Source organism: Oryza glaberrima, chromosome 1 (genome assembly GCF_000147395.1).
Source record: "Oryza glaberrima chromosome 1, OglaRS2, whole genome shotgun sequence".
Lineage (NCBI taxonomy): Eukaryota > Viridiplantae > Streptophyta > Magnoliopsida > Poales > Poaceae > Oryza > Oryza glaberrima.
Window position 1 is genome coordinate 13,930,987 of NC_068326.1, and position 22,999 is coordinate 13,953,985.

Consider the following 22,999-nt stretch of genomic DNA (forward strand, 5'->3'; position numbering starts at 1 on the left):
AGGCGTGTGCATGTGATGTGAGTGATACGGATCAAATCCACGTGCAAAATCTAATAAATTTACACTTAAGAACAACGAGAAACTGCATACAGCAGCTAGCAAGAAAAAAAAAATCCAGTACAAAATCACTGATCTCCAAGCAAATCAATCACACGCATGATCACCGATCTCCACGCAAAATCATAGGCTGAAAATTCGACAGTTTTTGGCAAAAAAAAAGAATGTCGACACATATATAGCAAAACAAAAATAAATAAGCTAAGCCTTTTATATTTGAATTATACGTAGTTTAATCGACGAAGGCTTTATGATAAAAACTCAAAACCAATCCTTTAAAATTAAGTTTCAAAATTTAAATTTTAGCTATAGCGGATAACAAGCAAATGGTGTGTGAGAGACATAGAGTGCATTAGACTTCTCAAAAAATAAAAAAACAAGAGGTATGAGTTTCGCTTGTTTTCTTATGGAATATAGGTATATGAAGTCAATCCATAAGAATTTTGACATCATATTATTTTATTTCTAAGTGTCTCATAAGAAACATTTTCCAAGGGTTTGATCCCTTATGTAATTTTGCATAAAACACACCGATATTTTAACTCTACACGACCAAAAAAAACTTGGTAGTGGCGAAACTAAACCAAGCTTTTCCATCAGAAATAAAACTAAATCAAATTTTAGCGTAATAAAACTAAACCCAAAGTTGCAATGTCGTTGAAAACATGCGTCTAAGGCAATGAACAGATCACGTACCGGCACCTGCCAAGCCATGATTCAACACTATTACCCAAACACCCAGCATGCGTTCAGGTCCCAGGTCTCAGGTGGCCAACGATGCCATGCCAGAAGAGAGCCCAGCAGCGAAGCTAAAAGGTTGTCGAGCATAGATAGTTTTGATTTTAATGGAAGGTAACATACAGGATAACATAACGAGCAAAAAGAAAATACAAGTTGGCTATATCCATTATCAAGCACGGAGTAACTAGAATCCAAAACCACAAACTACAGTGAAGAAAGAAAGATGCCATCTTTTACCTCACAAAGGTGCAAATATAAACATGATGATTGGAACCTACATTGCTATAAATTATTGGAAGGTCAACTAGACGGTTTAGTATCAGAGCCTCACAGATCTGAATTCCATTCATGCCCCTTAATGCAGTGGAGCTTAACCACTTGGCCAGGTCAGCTGGTGACCATGAGGAAGAGGATGAACGCCTCGTGCGTATCTGGCAGGGCATAACATCTTGTGCGCAGAGGTTGCAGACATTAAAAGGTATTAATTCCCTCTTATCAGCAGCAGGGCCCTGAAACAAGCTAAGGTGTGACATAACATCTTATTCGTTGTAATTGTCAGCAAGGTAGCCATAGGAAGTGCATTATGACTCTTACTCCTAATATACCATCAATAGCTGGTGAGTTTGCCATATTTAATGATAATTTATGTTATAGTCAATAGGAAATCTTTGGTGCAATAAAAGCTGTGCAAGCTGAAGCAATGTTGTCGGCTCATGGTGTGCTGATCTCCAAGGTGTAAGATTCACCATGTAGGTGCCTTTGACTTCTCCACAAGAATGATCCTACCGTTCCACTCAGTCTCATCACAAGCACGAATCGCTGCATCAGCATCCTCATCCTTCTCCAAAGATAAGAAACCAAAGCCTCGAGAATCCCCAGATCTATAGAGAATATAAAATGAGTTTTAAGTAATATTTCATATTGCAAAATAATCAAATAAAGTGGAGTACAAATTAAAATGAGCTGCTTTCATATTGCTCACTAACTGGTTCTATCACATGTCTGGAACATATCAACAGTAAGTACTCAAGAGAACTGCCCAGCAAAAAGTACTCAAGAGAAGCTTTTATCATAGTAGAAAGTAAAATCCACAGAAGCCTCATTAATGCTAGAAGAGTTCTCATGGTTAATCAGTAGAAAGGCATACTGTTCCAAAATTCAAAAATTGACTTCAATGTCACCATTGACTTTTGAACATTCTTTTGACCATTCGTCTTATTCAAACAAATTTGTGCAAATATGTAAAAATATAGGTCATGCTTAAAGTACCTTTAATGATAAAACAAATCACAACAAAGTAAATGGTAATTACTTAATTATTTGAATAAGATGAATGGTCAAACGTATGTTTAAAAGTCAACAGTCTGATACATTAAAAACTGGAGGGAGTAGTTAACTTGGCAGGATGAAATAGTTCTTTCATGCTGAGATACACAATAATCACGAAAGCAAAGCTTGAGTATGTATACGTTAGCCAAATTGCTCCCTCTGTTATAATTTCAAATTACATGAATATTGCATTCACACATATACTATCCTAAATACAGTAACATAAATATGATGCCATGAACCGTGTGTTTAACTGTTAAGCTATATATTCAGAAAAATAAATTTGCTCCCATTAAGCTTCACGTTTAAATGTTAACCAGCTGAATATTAAGCAAATGTCAACCAGTTCAACAACAGACTCCTCTGAATACAACATGGACCGAACTAAAACTAGAGGAACATAATGTACAAAAACAAACAATTAAAAAAAACATGGCCATAGCTTCCCAACTCACAGTATTCTCCTAGCATAGCGCTATCCGACTATCCCTACTTGGCTTGAACAAGTTGCAAAAGAAAATTGATACGGAACAACATGCAGTTGTAGTTGCAACAGAGAAATGTATCATCCAGCAAGCTAATATGGAAGAGAAGTAATTTAATCTAACATTGTGTCATTTGTCAAATATATATATTACCCCCACAAATTCGAAGTGTACGTCGATTTAGCATTCTCAACTCATTCCTAGATGCAAGCCATTTAGGAACTTCTAGCCACCTTTACATCTTTTATTTCCAGTTTGCCATTGCTAAACAAATGCTGCCCCTTCCGCAAATAAATTATTATCTTTTGCAATGCAGTACAAATGAAGCGCAACAAGGTCATTTAAGCTATTTTATTAAGTCTTGTGCACAAGTCTAAAATGATTTATATTTGGAACCAGAGGGGGTATAAGATTCAAATTTAAATTAAACAAGAACAATTACCCTCAAATTTAATACTTACAAACATCTACATATGTCCAAGGATGGAAAACATTTTCAAAAAGATCTTGCAAACACACGTCAACATATATCTACACACAAGATATTTTGTAGTTGGGGCATGGATTACCTTTAAAGAAAATAAAGATGCGCTGAAACCAAAAAGTAGTGCCAAAAGATATTTATATGCATTTGGGGTAAAAACAACTGAGGTATGAACTGCATCTGGAAGTAATTACCTTTTATCCCGAACAACACGTGCACTTGTCACACGCCCATACTTAGAGAATTTCTTTTCCAAATCTCGCTCAGTGGTGGCATAACTAAAACCTGCAACAAACAGATTCCGTCCAGGCTTACCCAATCCAGTCTTCCTGTTGGCAGGTGGTGACCACGGCCTTCTAGGTGAATGATGACGATGACTGGAAGGAGATGATCTGCGCCGTGGTGAATGCCTTCTACAATGTCAAAACGAACAGAAGCATAAAGTAGCAGTGCATAGTTGAAATGAATATCCATGGAAGAAAAATAAGCCTATTGAAAGCTGCATCAGCAGACAAAATTACTACTAAACATACATGTCCTTTGAAAAGCTTGGTCTTGGAAGTTACTAATGTTAAGGCAAAATTACCTTGGAGATCGCCTATGGTGACTCCTTGAGTGAGGAGACCTTGACCGAGATCTACCATGTTCCCTTCTATGTCTAGAGCCATCAGTTTTCCTTGAAGGTGACCTTGATTTTGACCTGTGCCTCCTTCGTGGGGAGTCCCTCCTCCTTGATGGGGAGTCCCTTCTTGGTGAGTCCCTTCTCCTTGATGGGGAGGACCTCCTTGGTGAGTCCCTTCTCCTTGATGGGGAGTCCCTCCTTGGTGAATCTCTTCTCCTTGATGGGGATGCCCTCCTTGGTGAGTCCCTTCTCCTTAATGGGGAGTCCCTCCTTGGTGAGTCCCTTCTCCTTGATGGGGAGTCCCTCCTTGGTGAGTCCCTTCTCCTTGATGGGGAGTCCCTCCTTGGTGAGTCTCTTCTCCTTGATGGAGAGTCCTTCCTTGGTGAGTCTCTTCTCCTTGATGGGGAGTCCCTCCTTGGTGAGTCCCTTCTCCTTGATGGAGAGTCTCTCCTTGGTGAGTCTCTCCTCTTGGGCAAAGCCCTTCTTCTAGGGGACACAGATCTTCGTCGTGGTGACCCATCTCCATGTCGATGCTCCCTTCGTGCTTTCTTTTCTGGAGGAGATGGAGAGTTCTGTCGACCATGCGGAGATAACTCACGTGAAGAAGCCCTTCTGCGGTTAGTCTCATGCTTTCCAGGAGACCGGGACCGACGTCTAACAGGTGAGTTTTGAGAAGTGGCTAATTTACCAACCTCATTTTCAGGACGTGGTGAATCCAGTTCCTTAGGTGAATGAGTACGAGGAGACCTTCCAACTGGAAGTGAGACCATCCTGTCTGGTGATGGTGTCCCTTTTTCCAATCTTGCAGAACTTTCAGGAGGAGAATCCCATTGATTGCTTGGTGTCAACATGCCATTTTTGGTACCAGGATTTTCATGCTCCATCACATCTAAATAAGATGGCTCAATCACAGAGTTGCAGTTGTCCTCATCATGTTCATCACAAGGACTGGAATTCCTACCATTCATTTGATCATCCTCTGCCTCATACTTTTCATCGTGAGAAGTCTCATGTAACGCTCTGGTGTCGACATCTTCCATCTGAAGCGCTGGAGAGTTTGGAATTTCATCATCATCAGCACCACTATTGTTAAGTTGGTAATCCCTACTGCCATTTTCATTTAGCATAGCATCGCCAAGATAGGTGTCAGATTGTGTGGTTTCTTCTTGAAAGTTCGATGTATCATTATTACCATTACTTTCATGAAGCTCTGTGGGCTGCGCAGCATCAGCCACTTCTGTTCTCCGATGTATGCCGTAACCCAGAGAAGTAGTCTGTGCTTCAGAGTAACTATCGTGAAGATTTTGTTCAGCTGCATCATTTTCCATATCAGAATCTATATGCACATGATGGTCATCTGCTTGCTTCAGGGGAGATGCTGGACTAGTTGAGGCAGACTTCATTGTATTGCATGGGATTTGATCATTCATGAAGGACGGAGAATCAGCAGCCAAATATGAAATTTGGTCAGTTGAATCAACTAAAAGCCCTTCATTTAGCTGTGGAGATACATGTTGTGGATCCCCATGAAAACCCATGTGCTCTAACAAGCTCCCATCATGATCTCCAAATAAAGGTCCGGGATCTCCACAAGCCCCTTCCAGACTTCTATCAGGGGATATGTAATCCATCTGAATAGTAAGAGATAAAAATAGTATAAGAGCAGGTAATAAATAAAAACTAATAGCACATGATAGAACAGAGTAATAGGTAATCTGTTTCCACAATATACAGCTGAGACACTGATAAAACCATAATTAGCAAGACAAGATAGTAGATGATAAAAAAGTTAAGACTTATGCAGAATAACCTCATATCTACAAAGATAACCAAACTAAGGATTGCTTTCCGAGTTTCTCTTGAAAAAAAAATGAAAATAAGAAATAACAACTCAAGTAATGACAACATTACATTACACTATCAATAAAGGAGAGTGGTCAAGTTACTGAACCATTAGAAAGTGTTGCGCAGGAAACATCAACAGAATATCAGTTGGATATGCTTGTGCTATCAATTCCATAAGACACTCCCTGAAATCTACTGCCTCGAAAGGAAGTTTTCTTTCAGCTCCAGGAACACAGACTTGTGACTTGCATTAAATTAGAAGAAAAGGGCAGGACTTAAATGAAATACTAAAAAGGATGGTGGTCAGACCCAGCCTTTTGGGTGCATCATAAAGCATTGGAGGAAACATCAACAACAGCTAAGTAAACCATGTGGTAAAATTACATCCAAGATATGTGCCTAATACAAAAAAGTGAGCCTATTGTATTTTCAGGAAAATTTGCTAACTGAGTGAAAACAGCAAAACAGAAAAACCATGGATCGCTCTGGCAGTGTCCATCACATTGGTCATGCTAGAGAATGCATCATGTGATTAAGTTGAGTAGAGAGCTGGTATTGGATGTACAGCCATAGGTTGTATGTTAAATTTAGATATCTAATATTCCCTTTGTTTTTTTTTTCTTTTGTTTAGTTTTAGCCCTTTGTTTTTTTCTTGTTTAGTTTTAGTTTTTTATTTAGTTGCTAAGGCTGCATGCAACAATACATGATCCAAATGTTGGTACATTTGCCTATGTGAATAGTCAATTTATAAACAGTTTGAATACACTTAATCCAAAGCGACATGCATCCTTAGTCCTTACACATGAAGTTGGAATAAAAGCGATTCAATGAAGAACAGTTTCGAGCATTGCAAATCTTCGTATTGAAATCACCAATTTCAGTACATAAGACACATTGTCATTTTTTACTACAGCTTCATTAAACTGACAAATTCTCCCGGGTAGATCTCTGGCAACTGTACGAACAAAATCATTGCCATTTACCTCCCCTTTAATTGTGCAACTTGGAAATTATTACCCAAAAAAAAAATATGGATTCCACGCGCCCAATGCTCACTACTGAATTGGGATTACCGCGACGAGCAGATTGAATGCCACAGCAAAACGTCCCCAAATCAAGAGCACAGCCGCATAAACAGAATTAACCCCTCCAAATTCCAGATCCAGAGAGCGGGAGGAAACACGCCAGCGTGATTTTACCTCTACTCAACTGAAGCGAACCCAGGTCGGGGTGGCCGCGGCAGCGTTCCTCCGGCGGGGCGGCGACTGGATCTGGGGGCGGGTCCGGCGGCGCCCGGATCTGGGCCGGCGCCGTCCCTGCCGGCTCGGGGAGGGCGGGGGCGGCGGCGGCGGCGGCAGGGGGGGAGGAGGGGAGAGCGGGTCCCGCGGGGGGTGGGGAGAAGGAGGGGGGGTGGAAGGAAACCCTAGTCGCCCATGGCAAGGGTAGGGGGTGTCGCCGCTGGGACGTTCTGGGTGGCAGGAGCAGGAGCAGGAGCAGGAAGCCGGGAGGCCCGCAAAATCGAGAGAAGCGGCCGTGGGGATGACGGGTTCTTTGTTTCTGAGGCTCAGCTGTTCTCTTCTGTTCGGCACAGATCCAGGGCACCAAAGGGGGCGGAGCTTAGCCCTATTTTTCTTTTCTTTTTGTTTCTGTTTTTTTGTTATTATCGTGAGAAATCCTAAAAAATATCTTTTGAAAATATCGGCTTTTCTCACCCCCAATATTCATGTTCGAAAGGCCCGTGTCATAGTAAATATTTTGGGGTATAGGTTAAAATTTGGTCAAACTTTCTAGACTTTCATCTCTAGCTAGTTTATAAAATGTAATGAACTTATTATATGATATTGTGATAATAATTGTTAAAGCAAATTATACCTTGTTTTCGTTTTTAAACCTATATTTGAGATATTTTGGGTGCTTGAAGTTTTAAAAGTGTTAACCAATCTTCGTCCTTGATGAGAGCTTACTTAGGCTTTGTTTTTAATGTACCTAAGGGGCTTATCAACCAGCACGTGGTTAATCAGATTAACTAAATAATTATTACATTATTAATTAAATACTTCCTCCGTTTCATATAATAAATACCTACATTCATTAACATCCATATAAATGTTGGCAATTCTAAAAAATCTTATAATATGAAACGGAGAGATTATTAAAGAAAATGATTTATTTGAATTTTAACGGAACTTCTTGTCTTTAAAAATCGCACTATTTTGGTGGCATGGAAGCATGTCCGTGATAATTCAGTACCTAAAATATAAAAGAGAAATAGTACATTAGTACACAACCTAAGAGGAGTTTTTCTGTTGGATTTTGTTCCTTTTAATCCTTATATAAAACAATTTATTTTAGCATTTATCCGTCTGATATCCATTCATCATTTAGGCATGCGAAGAAGGCAACAACACTAGGCCAGCATTGTATTATTTTAAAGAAGATCGTCACTCTGCAACCATAAATCGGTGCATTTATTTTATGACTATATTTGTTTTTTATGTCTCTTATACCACTAATGTTAGTTGACCTATGTTCATTAAATTCCATATAAAGGCATCTAGAAAACAAGGCCAATATAAATCTAATAGCACACGTGTAAATTAAAATAATTTGTACTTAGTTAGTTAGTTACCATGCATACCATCAACTAGATAAGAGCAACTGATGTACACATCTACACAAGTACCTTCTAAGGTTGCACAAAATGTTTTTCATAGTTTATTTTATCGAAGAAAATAAATATGGTATAGTTGACTTTTGTATAGGTACGTTTATGTGGCATGTCGATAGCATGAGCGAGAATAATAGGTGATTTTTTTTCAGTTAATTCAATGGTAAACACCCAAATTTAAAGAGTAAACGCCATAGAGCAAGTGAAAATACTATGGCGAGTTTTTTTTGTTTGATGTACCAGAAATTTGTCTGTCGCCTTAGCAATTCAAATGGTAATGCTATGATGGATTAACCTCAACTCAAAACATTGGAATTCAGCCAGCCCACTGGAAGAGGAAAGCACATTGATGTATTTCTATTGGCAGCTATTGCATGTTACTAATGTGCATACCCTGGGAATCTTGCCAATTTGCCATACTTTATTAAAAGAACATTGGAGCGTGTGGATAACAAAAGTGTAGAGCAGAAGAAGTTGCATGTCCATGCCTCTATATCCACCTAAACACTGCAACATCACTAACCTTTTTTTAGGATAATTTCACCATCCTTAAGATCGGGAGATACCATATTTTTTTTAGTGTTTTTAGTGTAAAACTTAGTATCTCCAAGTACTTTCTTATGGACCATAAAATTTCTCTTTTCATATATTATGCCACAAATTAATGGCATGATAATACTCAATACTTTTTTAAGAAAAAAAAACATTATTCAATTCTCATTCAACAATTAACACAAATGGTATGGCCAAAAGTTCCATATCAGAAAATAACTCAACGTGATTTATTAATATAATATCATTTGAAAAGGATTAAGTCCTAAAAACACATTGATTATGGTGTCCGGCTAAATAGACAACGGTACCACAAAAAGATATCATGGCAAACAAAACACATTATTGGTCTAATGTTCTGTGTGGCTAGGAATGAAATCGATTCAGATAGTTTGCGTTATCTGGACGCATTGGATAGTCTTGGATGGATAATTTTCAGATAGTACCATATATGGAGATGATTACGGATATTTTTTTTCTGGAACATAAACAAATATGGTAAGATTAGTATCAAGCGGAAATCAGATACGGTCAGAAATTATTCAGAGTTTTTCCTGGACTAGAAAAAATGCCCGTGCGTTGCAACGGATAAAGACGTATTTTCAATGATATATTAAGAGATGAGCAATAAATTGAAATATTGGGATCGCTATATATTATAATTGGAAAAGTTTATGAAAATCCTAATATTAGGATCGCCATAGATTATAATTAAAAAAAGTTAATGAAAATATTTGTTGGGTTTGGGCTAAAAGCCTTCCTTACTTTTCAGCCTAGTCCAGTTCGCTACCTCTCTCTGTTTGGCCTGCTTGCTTCGACCCAGCCACGAGTGAAGCCGTTTTCAGCCCTAGGCCGGTCCGCCACCTCCCTCCGTTTGGCCTGTTTCCTTCGACCTATCAAATCCGGCCGAATCTTTCTCGATCACCCAAAATTGGTTGAGGGTTTTTTATCCACTCGCTTCTTTCCTTTTTACCCAAAATTAGAGCGTAAAACTCGGGATAAAAACAATCGGGTATCGCCGTCATCATTGGCGACTGTTAGATTAAATCCGGTGAAATAAATCCCGGAAAATCATGGAGAAAATGATGAGGGAGGAGTTGGAATCGATTTCTTTTTTAATCAAATTGGCGTGAAAACGCACGATTGATATGGCGCCGGTGCGGTGCTAGGGTTCAACTCGGTAGACGTGCCACTAATAGATCGGATTAAAAAACCGGACAAGAAAAACAAAAACGCATGGGATAAAAAACCGGTGACAAAAAAATTGACGAAAAAACCAAAAGCGCCCGGGAGGCGCGCTGTGAACATATTAGATTTAAAAGCCGGACGAAAAAACCAATAGCGCGTGAGTAGAAAAAACTCTTTCACGTAAAAAAAGGACATTTTTTTTACTGGCAAGACTTTTTTTTTCTTTTTTTTCACCGGAGTCGGACGATTTTTTTCACGACAGAAGTTTTTTTAATCCTTTTTTGAGTCGGACTTTTTTTTTCTTTTTTTTACCCTTTTAGTCGATTGTTTTACTGATGCAGAAGCTTTTTTTTTTTATCCTTTTTTGGTCAGACTTTTTTCCTTTTTTTTACCTTTTTAGTCGGACTTCTTTTCTCTTTTACCGACTATGGAAATTTCTTGTTCTTTTTAAGTAGAGATAGAGATAGAGATTAAAACTAAAACATAAAATTAAAACCGATTCAAACACGGATGACGTACCAAAGTACCGGCAAAAACATCTTCAATTTTTGTAATAGTAGAGATATCAGTAGGTAGATATCAATTTTCAGAAAAAAAAACATGTATATATACTTTATGAAGACAAACTTTATATCAAAATTGTGGAGCTCAATTAGATCTACAATTTTACTGTTGATAAATTTATCATTTGAGATTATTTAGGGCTCTAAATATTCGTTTTACAAAATCTCAAACATATGGTTCAAATAATATCCTATGGGCATGTGCTCTATAGTTTATGACCTTTGAAAAAAAATCCCCTATGAAACCTCTAAAATTTTACCTAATCCCTTCTATATCCTTGAGTTTTGCTCATTCCATCATGTATCAAATTTCGTATCAAAATTTAGCCTGTGAAAATTGAAAATTTGGACATGTTTACCTATTATTTTAGAAAAATAATAAGCCTTGAACATTTCTAAATTTTATATCATCAATTTTCATAGGCGGTTCCAAAACTGTTTGTGAAAATTGATTTTCATAGTTGTGGAACCATCTATGTAAATTGACAATATAAAATTGCTTTGTTGATTCGGGAAGCTCAATTTGAGATGTTTTTATATTCCTGCAAATATTCATTTGTATATTTCATTTTGTTTTATATTCGCTCTGTATTTGTATTCAATAATATTCGATTTATTTTTATATTGAGGTTTTTTATTCCGATTTCAAAAAATAACGAATATGGTAAGTTAGTTTCCAATACGTTCTCATCCATGTGAATAGGTCAAACACAACTCCATCCCTACGAATCTGAGGCTGGATGTGTGAAGAGGTTATTTCCACATTTGCACAATTGCAGTGAATTGACGCAATCCTGTCCTCTCCTCCGAGGCAAGGACGCAAAGTAGAGGAATGCATTAACAACAAAAAAAAAACAAAATGAAACATCTGATGTGGCAAGATATAATCAATTCACCAAACTTTCCTCTTCCGGCGCAACTCAAGATTCACGTTGCACAAGTGCACAGGTACACATCCCACCAACCACTTCAGATGCATGCTTGCACCTGTATCTCATCACACTGGTAGGAACCTAGGATACAATTGTTCTTCTTCCTGATCAAAAGACATACAGCTCGTGGTTTCATTGTTTGATTTATGTGGTGTTTGTGCTTTTTTAGGGACACGAAAGGTTCTTCTTGGTATGGTACAGTCGATTATGTAATAATGAATTATCATACATTACAAATCAAATCAACACATATGCTCTCACATACTGAGAATAACTAAAGAAGAAACAACTGCCAGAGGAATCATATTCACATCAATGTATTAATATTGAATTGAAACCGTAAAATGTTGTGATATACATGTGGATACTAATTGCTCAAACCAAGGAATTCTGTGAAGCTTGGATACTTCGGTTGCCACCCAATCTCAGCACGAGTTTTGGAATTCTCCATCCTCTTCCCTAAAGGACCATCAGTCCCTGCATTTACAGGCAGATGACGACCATTTAGGATAGGCAAATATTTGCACAATAAATCATAACAGTAGCTGCAGGGACTACCTGTGAAGCCTTGAAACTTCGTATCAAATTTCCCACTTCTATTAACAAGGTCCATTATTTCTTGCCTGCAAAGCCCAAAATCATATCAATATAGTAGTTACTCCCTCCGGTTCTATATAAATTGATGTTTTGAACAAGGTTGAGATCAAACTTTTATAACTTTGACCATAATAACTTTAAAAATATTTAGTTTAAAGAAACTAGAACAACATATATGTATTTGTCTTTCAAAGCACTATAATAAAAATAAACATGCATTTATTTATTCTTTATATTATAATAGAAAAATAAGGTCAAAGATATATCTTGTAGACCGTGTCATTGCCCAAAACGTCAATTGTCTTTCAAAGCACTATAATAAAAGTAAACATGCATTTATTTATTGTTTATATTATAATAGAAAAATAAGGTCAAAGATATATCTTGTAGACCGTGTCATTAAAATAAAACTGGAGGGAGTATGCATAACAAAATTGTCCTTCGATGAATAGAAGGTCGGCTCGACAAGATGAAGTTTGTAGTTACCTAGATAGAGGCTGATTGTCACAACCAACAAAAAACACGAGCACGTAGTCTCCTTTTCATAATGGCAATTGCAAGAGAAGCAGCATCCTACAAATAATAACAATTGAAAAGCACATACTTACAAATACTTGGAATATGTAGACCGCATGCATGCAGCAATCTTAATTGCCTGCCTATGTAAGAATTATAAAATGGATCTCTAAAATATTTTCCTTGTTAATTCTCCCAGTTTTATTAAATTGGACCGCTCTTAATATTGCTTGATGCTTTTTTGTATTTACTGTTCAATCAAACTTCAGATTCTCTGTTATTTGTATCATATATTATGGAGAGAGAAATACTGCAACAAGTGGCTTAGTTCTAACCAGGTAGTGAAACCTTCTTTTGACTCCACAAAATCTAAATGAATTCTAAACTACTCCCTCTGGTCACAGAGGTCATTTTAAACTTTTCAAGTCAATAAACATTAACTTTTACCACTTAATTCTTCTGCATAAATCTAAAATAGTTGCGTAAGTGTAATATTGTAAAAGCTTTGGCTATAACAAACTTTGCTATGTCATTTTTCATATATCAAAAGACCTATATTATGAACAAGTTAGCTTGTGTGGACTGCACAAATTACAAAATGACATTCTTTTGTGACTCATTTATGTTATTATCCAAACATAGATAAGTATCAGGTCTTACTTCATAGTGTATCAGATTGAGTATGTGATCTGGACGTGAATCAAGAGTTCCCTTCGATAACCAAAAAATGTGAGGACCTTTATCACTCTTGTGTGGTATGTCAAGGAGATATAACAGTTATGTCCATTCTATTACAGAAGTGTATGGGGGCACAGGTATATTTAATAATATTTTTGCATTAAGTTTTGAAACAAAGTCGCCTCTTAGTAAGGATATATAAAGTCCTACAAGCCGGAGAACACTTCCTCCTGCCCCAAGGACGGCATTTTCAGCTTTTAGGAGCACATCAGTACGAGGGCTCCTACCAATTGGCACACAAGGAGAATCCTACACAACAGAAAAGGAATACTAAGGTTAAATAAAATCAAGAAAGTTGGATGTGAGACTCGCACTGCCACAAAGCAAGAGCTTTTTCGAACCACCAAAAAAATTTCTTAATTTTTTTTCCTGCATAAGCTGGTATATTTTCTTACAAAATAGAGAAGAATGAAGCGGTAGACACAACTTTGATCCTGTGTATTGTGCGGTTTAGGTTAACTATACCTCACTACACAATCCATTGTCACTGCAGTCATACACAGCAGTGCTCCATGTAAACAGGAAAGAGCCTTGTCCATTCCAGTTTGATGCTGCCACTCTGCACATGTTTTATCGAATAAGAATGTTCATGTCCTTGATATACTATACTTGCTTAGAGTATAAAATAGCTACATGAAAATTGATGGCAGACACTTGTGTCATTGGTATCGATATCTTCTTTTAGGTATGCAAGTAATCTACTTGTTTGTCTATCAGTATCAGCACTTCAGTATAATGAGGTATGCTACCATTGACACCAAACGAAATAGCCTGGTTTCTGTATACCCCACCCAAGCCTAATCCTCTAACTGCCGTTCAAACCGTTGCTGTCAGCTCCTTAAAATGTTGGTCCCCAAGTTATTTTTCTTAATGAAACGGCAGGAGGATTGGCATTTGATTAAATTAGCGAGAAGGTAAAGATTCCAAAATTACAAAGAAAATGCCAAGGGGCCAACAAGACAGTTTACAGTTGTTGCCTTTCTACTACTCAATCCGTTTCACAATGTAAGTCATTCTAACATTTCCCACATTCATATTAATATAAGTAATTATCTAGTCTCTAAACATGATGCTCCAGCTACCCAAGTTTGCACATTTGTCCCTAAGTTATGTCTTCTGAGAAGGATTACACAAATTGAAAATTCCACATCAGTATCATATAAAATTCCCAAATGTACACTATCACTAGATAAGAAATGCGTGCACGCATACATTTGAAATAAACAACGTAGTACAAGGCATCTCCATGCACTCAACGCCACTCGCCACTAGTTCTGAGTTCTGGCCATGCATGTAGCATATTATATACTCTCCCGAGTCAAAGCTCTCAACTTACAATATTGAGAAGATGGGGGCCAGCATTTACTAAGGTTTGGCAATAGGACAAATGGCATTACTTGTTTTAATGGGAATATTTTTATGTGGTTCCCAAGCCTATCAAGAAACTGATGAGTCCACTCCCCAAACAGATGCAGACATCCGGTTCCAATATTAGCACAAGACCAAATTACAAGTATGTGTCAGCTTTTAAACCGCTCAGCTACTTCTCAACAAATATATGACTGCTATCAGTAAATATTAACATAGCATTCATTGATCTATTTCGTTTTCAAGACATGGTAGGTAGCATAATATCTCAATTAGTCTATTCTAGATGGTTGAAAGATAAAAGTCTGAAAATCCCAGAAGTGATGCCCTGTAATTCCTAGCCATGCACTTTTGCATAATTACTGAAAGAACTTGTGATTTTTTTTCTCAGAAGCAACGGAATGCTACACACGAGGAATCATCGTTTCAGTACTACAGTTTTGTTACCTCAGATCTCCTGGGTAATCATCTGTCCGATAAGGAGGAGCGCAGAAAATAACGTATGGAACTTTCTGAACAGCTGATCCTTTCAAGGAGGGAATGATCCCAAGTTGAGTCAATTCACTGTGATGATCTGTGGTTGCAGTATGACCAAAAATTTTGCAACCTGGATGCTCCTGTAAAATATGCAAAGCTATCAGACATATTTTTACATCTTCACTAGCAGAAAAGGAAGGCAGAAAATATTATCAGCAATTCAGCATATATACCATCCCTCACATTAGAAACAAAAAAAGGAATTCCATTCAGAAACCATCGTTAAGCAAGGAAAAGATAACCATAATCCTACTAGTTGGTGGTTCACTACACCACTGAAGATTTCATTTCATTATCTTTATGTGTTTCAACCATGTTAATCATCAAGTCGGCAATGTACAATGAAATTCTTGATATTCAGAAACAGCAGAGAAGCAGGGTAAAGGGTACCAATGCTTAAGAAAAAGGGTACAAAAAGCAATAATTAACCTGCTGCCATCTCTCGGCCACAATCCGGCCAAGCACGCCAGGCCCAACAATCAGCAGATCATACTGACCACCGCCCTCCGACGCGGACACCGCCATCGCCGATGCCTCCTGAGATGCGCCTGCAATCCCGGAACGAAGAGGAAGCGAACAACCACAGCAGTCAGTTTCAGTCGGATAGGACCAAACTAGCAATTAACCATCGCAGTCTTGCCCCCTCCCTCATGGATCCCTATCCTATACGTCCCTCGCGGCTCGCCGATCGAGATCAGCGAAAATCGAGGTAGAAGCAGAACCAATCGAAAGAGCAATCCGCAACCAAGATATACAAAACTAAATTAACCCGCTCTCCATCAAGACTGGGCACGTACGTACCGAGGGGAGAAGCGATGGCGATGGCGGCGGGACGGGAGGGCGGGGAGATGGAAAGGGTGGGTGAGAATGTGTTGTGCAGGCGACGGCGTGACGGTGGCGGCCGGAGTCCGCGGGAGAGGCGGAGCTGTGCAGCGGCTGCGGGTAGGGCGGAGGAGTGGAAGCGGAAGGAACAGGACATGAGGATAACGTGGTGGGGGTGCGCCCTGCGGCATGCAAAGGCAGCGCGTCGCACTCGTACATTCCAAAGGCGACGTACGTACGTATATGCCGTATGGGAAACTGAAAGGGCACATTTGGCTTGGGATCAACTGGCGGCCAAGTCAAATGATCATCCTGTGGGCTTGCCAAATGCCAATATGCGTGATGAGAAAAAGTAGTACTCCATCCTTTCCAAATTAATCATCGTATAGTAGAATTTAAATTTTTTTAAATTAACCATCATATAACCGTGTGAACACGAATTTTATCATAATACAATTAATGCAGCATGAGAGAATGTGTGCATGCTAAGTTGTAATTGATATGTTGTTTTAATCGATACAGCATTGTTAAAAAATATGTGCATATTGTCTTAATTGATGTGATTTAAATTATTCTTAGTCTTAGTGCACAAATATATATGATGATGATTTTGAGAATGGGGGGACTATATAATTGAGCATGTACTCCAATTATGCCAGCAGCATCCCATTTTTTAACCGTCCATATGGAAGGACCTATAGAACTCAAATGGTAAGGATTAAAGTGCAGTCACAGCATGTTAACATGTTAAGGACTGCATGCATTTTGAGCTGTCCATTTTTTGTGATGTTCAGATCCACTGCTACAATAACATCATGAGCAATATCCCACGCTACATTATATTTGCTAAGGTACCATGAACAGTGTTCTGTGTTAACTTGGACCATTCGATTTGCATCTGATGGTGAGAGCTGCTACCGACTACTGTCAGTCACAATAGTGACTGCAAGTAGATGATCAAGATCCAAATTGCAAACACATGCTCTAAGTTTGATACTCCTCCATCCCCTAATAAAAGGGATTTTAACAATTTGCTTACACTATTTGACCACTTGTCTTATTAAAAAATTTGTGCAAATATAAAAAACGAAAAGTTTTGCTTAAAGTACTTTGGATAATAAAGTAAGTCACAAATAAAATAACTAATAATTTTATTTTTTTTTAAATAAGACAAATGGTCAAACAATACAAACAAAATGTCAAAATCCCTTATATTAGGAGACGGAGGGAGTAGCATTTTTCATTGGATTCCACAATTGACTCGTTACATATGTCCGGCTAAAAAAGTTTACTCTAAATCTAATTCTAGTTAGTGGGCTTGTTTGATTGAGATTATTGTTGCAGCTGCTGTTGTAGAGCTACTGCCGCAGCTGCGTTGTACAGCCGCTGATGGCAACGGGGCCCTCTATCAGTCGTCAAGATAACTATCGATTTGGCGGAAACTTATACACATGATTTGGTTTCCGATCAACATGATTTGAAACATACAATCGCATCGCCCCGCTTTATCTAGTTATTAACTGTGTCGAAACCCGGTTAACCTCGCCGAGAAGGCTAATCCCTGCATGTGAATAAAAAACACAAGAAAGAACAACGTAAATTGCAATTAAAATTACAGATGAATGATTAAGCACTCGAAGCTAGTGTTTCACAAATCGACTAGCGTCGAAAATGCATGGTGCAGATTAATCTAAGCAAAACCTGACTATAAACTATGATAGCTACTGAATAAATATGATTATGGACATAATAGGGTTAGCCCTAGCGCGTCCACCCATTGGGCTTAGCCCACGACACAATTACAAGGCCCAAATCAAATTTAGACTGCATGAGGTATGTGGCTTCACTACTAGAAAAAGGATTTTTCATGGCGGTACCCTATTTTTTTTATGGCGGTTATATGAGAGCTCCGCGTGCGAAACTGTAACGAGGGGTAAAGGGTTTAGGACCGCCAGTGTCAACGTTTGGTATCGCGACTACGGTATTTGGATGGTATGGGATCGTTGGTACCAGGGTATATGCGAGATTGAGATAAAAGAGATGGAGACAGGGATTTTTATACAGGTTCGGGCCCCTTATCTGACAGGTAATAGCCCTACATCCTGTTGGCCGAAGCCGATGTTGCTCTTTTATTCATCTGAATCACACAAATACAATATTTGGCCTTTGTAGGCACTATATTAGGTTTGTCTAGGTTAATCTCCGATGTTCGACCGAGAAGATACGGAGCATGCGACTAAGTCTCCCGTCTTGCTGTAATTGAGAATTTAGATTGAAGTCAAGAAATTCCATCTCGGCGGGTATACCATCGTTTCATTCCATATTCCTTGTTGAACTCCAGCAGCCGTTTTCGGATAATCGAGAAGGTGCAAAGTCTGCGACAAAGCCTTGAAATATGACTTTCCTGAAATCAATACTCATAATAGATTATTAGATACAAATAGCCCCCGAGCAAACGCTCAAGGGTAACATGCTATAATATGTATGGAAAAATTGAAAATAAATTGAATCTGCGTGTGACAATAAAGAGTACGCTCGCTAGAGTTGCCCTCAGCAATCGGAGTTCGGTACTCCTCCTAGCCCCCAGCCTTGTCCTCGGAGAAGCCCGTTCACGGAGGAGAAGGCTCAATGACCCATAACTTGCCTATCTAGAAATGCGATTTACCTAGCCCCCAGTCGTGAAGTTGGAAAAATCAATTTTCGATTACACGGCTTAGTTAATACACCTTTTGAACACTCTTACATGACCAGGTCTTACATGGTCGTTCGGCTCTTAGAGTCTGACACGACCTTATCCGCTCTGGGCGTCCCTAGCCGAAATTCCCGTAGGTCTCTCGGAGGCTTGTCGGAACGGCGTAAAGGGTCAATAGGTTCAATTTCAAGAGTAGGTGTTATCGTGGTAAGGGATCTCTGGACAAATATTGCACATACAAGCACTTACAGAAATTGACGTAGGTGATGAGACGACCACCACACTGGGCAAAGACCAGGTGTATAGTTGTGCCCAACAAATCACATAGGTAGTGGGAGAATCGCTACATCGCTGGCAGAAGACCAGTTGTAGTCATAACTCGACCACTTGAAGTAGAGGTATGAGAGATCACTACGACCTACTGGTTCGAGAACCAGGAGTAGGAGTCTCTCAACCGTTTGAAATTGAGGTGCGAGGACTGCTACGCTACTGGTCGAGGACCAGTCGTAGTCGTAACTCGACCTTTGAAAGTCGTGGTACGAGGACCGCTATGCTGCTGGTGGAAAACCAGTCGTACCTCGACCATTAGAAGTCATGGTGCGAGGATCACTACGTTGCTGGCTGAAAGCCAGTCGTAGTCGTACATCGACCAGTGAAAGTTGTGGTGCGAGGATCGCTACGTTGCTGATCGAAGACCAGTCGTAGTCGTACCTCGACCATTTGTAGGGAATCCAGAGTAATATATGGACGACATTCTCGTGACCTGCGAGAACAACCTCCTGATGAAGACGAAGACAATGAGGAATTATCGTAGTCGGAGGTTCGGCTCCTATACCTACTACCTCATCCTCGGGCCCTCTTGAAGTCTGGGGATCTCAAGTTTCATCGTCGTCGTGTGATGTCGTGATGTAGTTAACCATGTCCGTTGTCGTCCTGATGTCATTAGTCCTGAACGTTGTTGTCCTGGTGACAACGGCGATCTAGTCGGTCTTGGTTGTTGCTATCACGACAATGTTGATTGTCGCATTAGATGTCGAGAGATTAACCGACTGGTCGAGGACCAGGAGTAGGCGTATCTCGATCACCTGAAGGCGAATTTTTAGATGATGAGAGATCGCTACAATCTACTGGTCGAGAACCAGGTGTAGACGTATCTCGATCACCCGAAGATGAATTTTTAGGTGGTGAGAGATCGCTACAATCTACTGGTCGAGGACCAGGTGTAGGCATATCTCGAACGAATTTTTAGGTGGTGAGAGATCGCTACGATCTACTGGTTGAGGACTAGGTGTAGGCGTATCTCGATCATCTGAAGATGAATTTTTAGGTGGTGAGAGATCGCTACAATCTACTGGTCGAGTACCAGGTGTAGGCGTATCTCGATCACCTGGAGGGACACTAGAGTTGGTGATTACATGTGCATCTCATGTGGCCAGCATGACTCACATACCCAACATATAGCATATCCCGATGTCTGTTTGCAATCATGTCGGGTCTTTGTTGGTAGGTTGGGTGCGACAACTCAGCCTTTATCGAGAATGTTCTCGACAATAGGGTGTACTCGACCACATCCTACTCGAGTGCTCAATTGTCCCTGAAAAATATTTTCTAGAAGACAAGATGTATAGCAGAGAATATCGAGTATTTACTCAAAAACTGCGTAAATCTTCTAGTATTATCAGGATATAACGAGCAGATTTAAATAACATGCATTATGTAAACCATAAACAACATGATTTATACATAAGAAAATAAAACGAGCCCCCAGCATTGAAACGTAGTCGGCCTAACATCGGAAACACTTGCACAATATATATTGTATAAAAAACATACTCTAGGTAGACATAATAAATTATTGATCTAACAATATTGTATGATTTGAAAATAGGTACAGTAAATTGTATATAAAATATTGCGTACCTGTTGACGAAAAAATCAAACACACCGGCCTGGGAGATCTGCTTAGCTCCAGTGTAGGTCCAAAGGTTGGTGAGATGCAAGCGTGCCAGTCAGTTTGATCCTGCAACTGACAAGATATGTAAACAGTAGATAAAACAGCCGATCGGCTAAAAAACCGATGGAGCAATCTCAGCCGATGCCGATACCAGCCGATAGCGATAGGGTTTTGAGCTATCGGCTATATGTCCAATGTAGATTCTGATACTTGATGTAAATAATGGTATAAAGGCAATCGGCTGATGATGGTGTAATAAAATAACAATATAATCTAATAGAAACCAATCAGCTAGCAATGATATGATAGAATAAGCACTGATCTGAAGGTTAAAGCATACATCGGCTGGAGGTCCGATGCCATAAAATTCACATATTAGATTAAATAGTGAAACCTTTGTTGTCATCGGCTAAATCCAACTTGTATATATATATGTAATCCTTATGAGCCGATGCAACGTCCAGATAACTTATCGGCTAGCACCCGGATAAAACATTAGCATGAACCTATCGGCTTCACAAGACTTATATTATCAACAACAATCTAGTAGGTCGAACCTAACCGATGCAGCACGAGATTGTATATGATAATCTAATACTCGATGAGCTGATAGATCTGTCTAATGTGATGGATATAACAAATCTATTTATAATAGCATTGCGATTATAGAGATATATCGGCTAAGATAGAAGATCAGACCTAACCGAGATAGTTCCAACTAAACCGATGCGTCTCTAAACACAATGCAATTAGAGATAGAATTGAGATATCAGATAGGCAAATATATCAACCAAACCAGAGCGATCCAAGAGATCGAAGCGATGCAGCCTTGAACAACACCAACGTAGCCGATAGATTTACCAGGGCCGGCGGAACGTAGGACTTACCCCTTCGCCGGAGATCGAAAGCCGATGCAGCCCCGCGTCAGGTGCCAAGTTCCATCGGATGATAAGTAAAAACGTCGGTAAAGAGGGTGGCGATGCGCCGAGAGTATTGTTGATCGATAGATTGATAGATTACAATGACCCCGGGTGTACATATTTATACCCATAGGGAGATACTAGTCTTTGTTGGATAAGAAAGAAACTAAAAAGGAAAAGATAAAGTCCTTATCGGAACACTAAACACACTTTCCTAAAGATAAAAGGAAACTAATAAACTATGCCTAATTAATAGATAAACTGTCATGTCGCATCCTTCTTGAACTCGGACTCTTCTAGATAAGCTTCCTTTGATTGATTCGACTCCACCAAGAACACGACATCGTGACGACTTGACTCCCATCGGCTGATTCTAGAACTTTGAAGCCGATACTGACTTTAAGCCGATGGTAACTTTGGGCTTACCAAATTTCACTGTTAACAGTACCTTTGTGGATACATGCCGGATGTATCTACGAAATTAGTAGATTAGTTTTAATAATCAATCTACCAATTACCTTTGTTGACTTTTGAATAGTCAACACATATTACCTTGTACAGCTACACGTATGTAGGCTGTGTTTAGTTCCTGAAATTAGGGAGAAGTTTGGGGAAAGTTGGTAGTTTGGAAAAAAAAGTTGGGAGTTTATGTGAGTAGGAAAGTTTTGGATGTGATGTGATATGATGGAAAGTTAGGAGTTTGGGGGAAGTTTGGTGTGAACTAAACAGGGCCGTAGTAGTAATATATCCTTGCATGGTGCACTGGCTGGGAAGAAGCTTGGTGGGACCCTCTGCCAGAGCACGTGTACCCCAAATCGGAGTTGAAGGGGGGCACTCTTGACTGGAGGGTAATCAACCAGGGAATACGAGATTGAAACGATCCCGGCTCCCAGCGTCTGTATGTAGTCAATCCTGAGAAGCCTCGCGTACTCCGATCCGAATAATTTTTTACACTCGCGATGTACTGGGGCATGCCGAGTAGTATTCGGCTGCTCGACATCTTTGACGAGCAAGAAGTAGATCCTGATAACTCAAACTGTTGACAACGATGTTTCGATCTCGTCGAGGGACATACTCCGGTCGGGTTAGATCTCCCCATAGCCGAAATCGTTGAGTAGCTTTTTGTTGGAGAATCTATCTCATGAACCCATCTCGTCGAAACCTTAAAGCACCAAAAATCGCCTACCTGGTGCGCCACTATCGACGTTTGGTATCGTGACTACAGTATTTGGATGATATGGGGATCATTGGTACCAGGGTATATGCGAGATTGAGATAAAAGAGATGGAGACAAGGATTTTTATACAGGTTCGGGCCCCTTATCTGACAGGTAATAGCCCTACATCCTGTTGGTTGAAGCCGGTGTTGCTCCTTTATTCATCTGAATCA

At 39.4% G+C, this 22,999-nt stretch overlaps 1 protein-coding gene and 1 pseudogene across 2 annotated transcripts; both read right to left on the reverse strand.

Annotated features, from left to right (window-relative positions):
- Nucleotides 1-891: 891 nt before the first annotated feature.
- LOC127769262 (uncharacterized) lies at nt 892-7,141 on the reverse strand. 2 transcript variants are annotated; one of them, XM_052294807.1, is made up of 4 exons: nt 6,763-7,141; nt 3,683-5,349; nt 3,291-3,506; nt 892-1,679 (listed from the first exon to the last, which is right to left on the reverse strand). In XM_052294807.1, exons 2-4 carry the CDS (start codon nt 5,347-5,349, stop codon nt 1,541-1,543), a joined length of 2,022 nt encoding a protein of 673 aa, XP_052150767.1. In that variant the 5' UTR covers nt 6,763-7,141; the 3' UTR covers nt 892-1,540. The 2 variants fall into 2 exon arrangements, with proteins under 2 accessions (XP_052150767.1, XP_052150761.1); XM_052294801.1 differs by having other exon boundaries at nt 3,291-3,509; nt 6,763-7,139.
- Nucleotides 7,142-11,772: 4,631 nt separating this feature from the next.
- On the reverse strand, nt 11,773-16,268 carry LOC127763279 (uncharacterized; annotated as a pseudogene).
- Nucleotides 16,269-22,999: the final 6,731 nt, after the last annotated feature.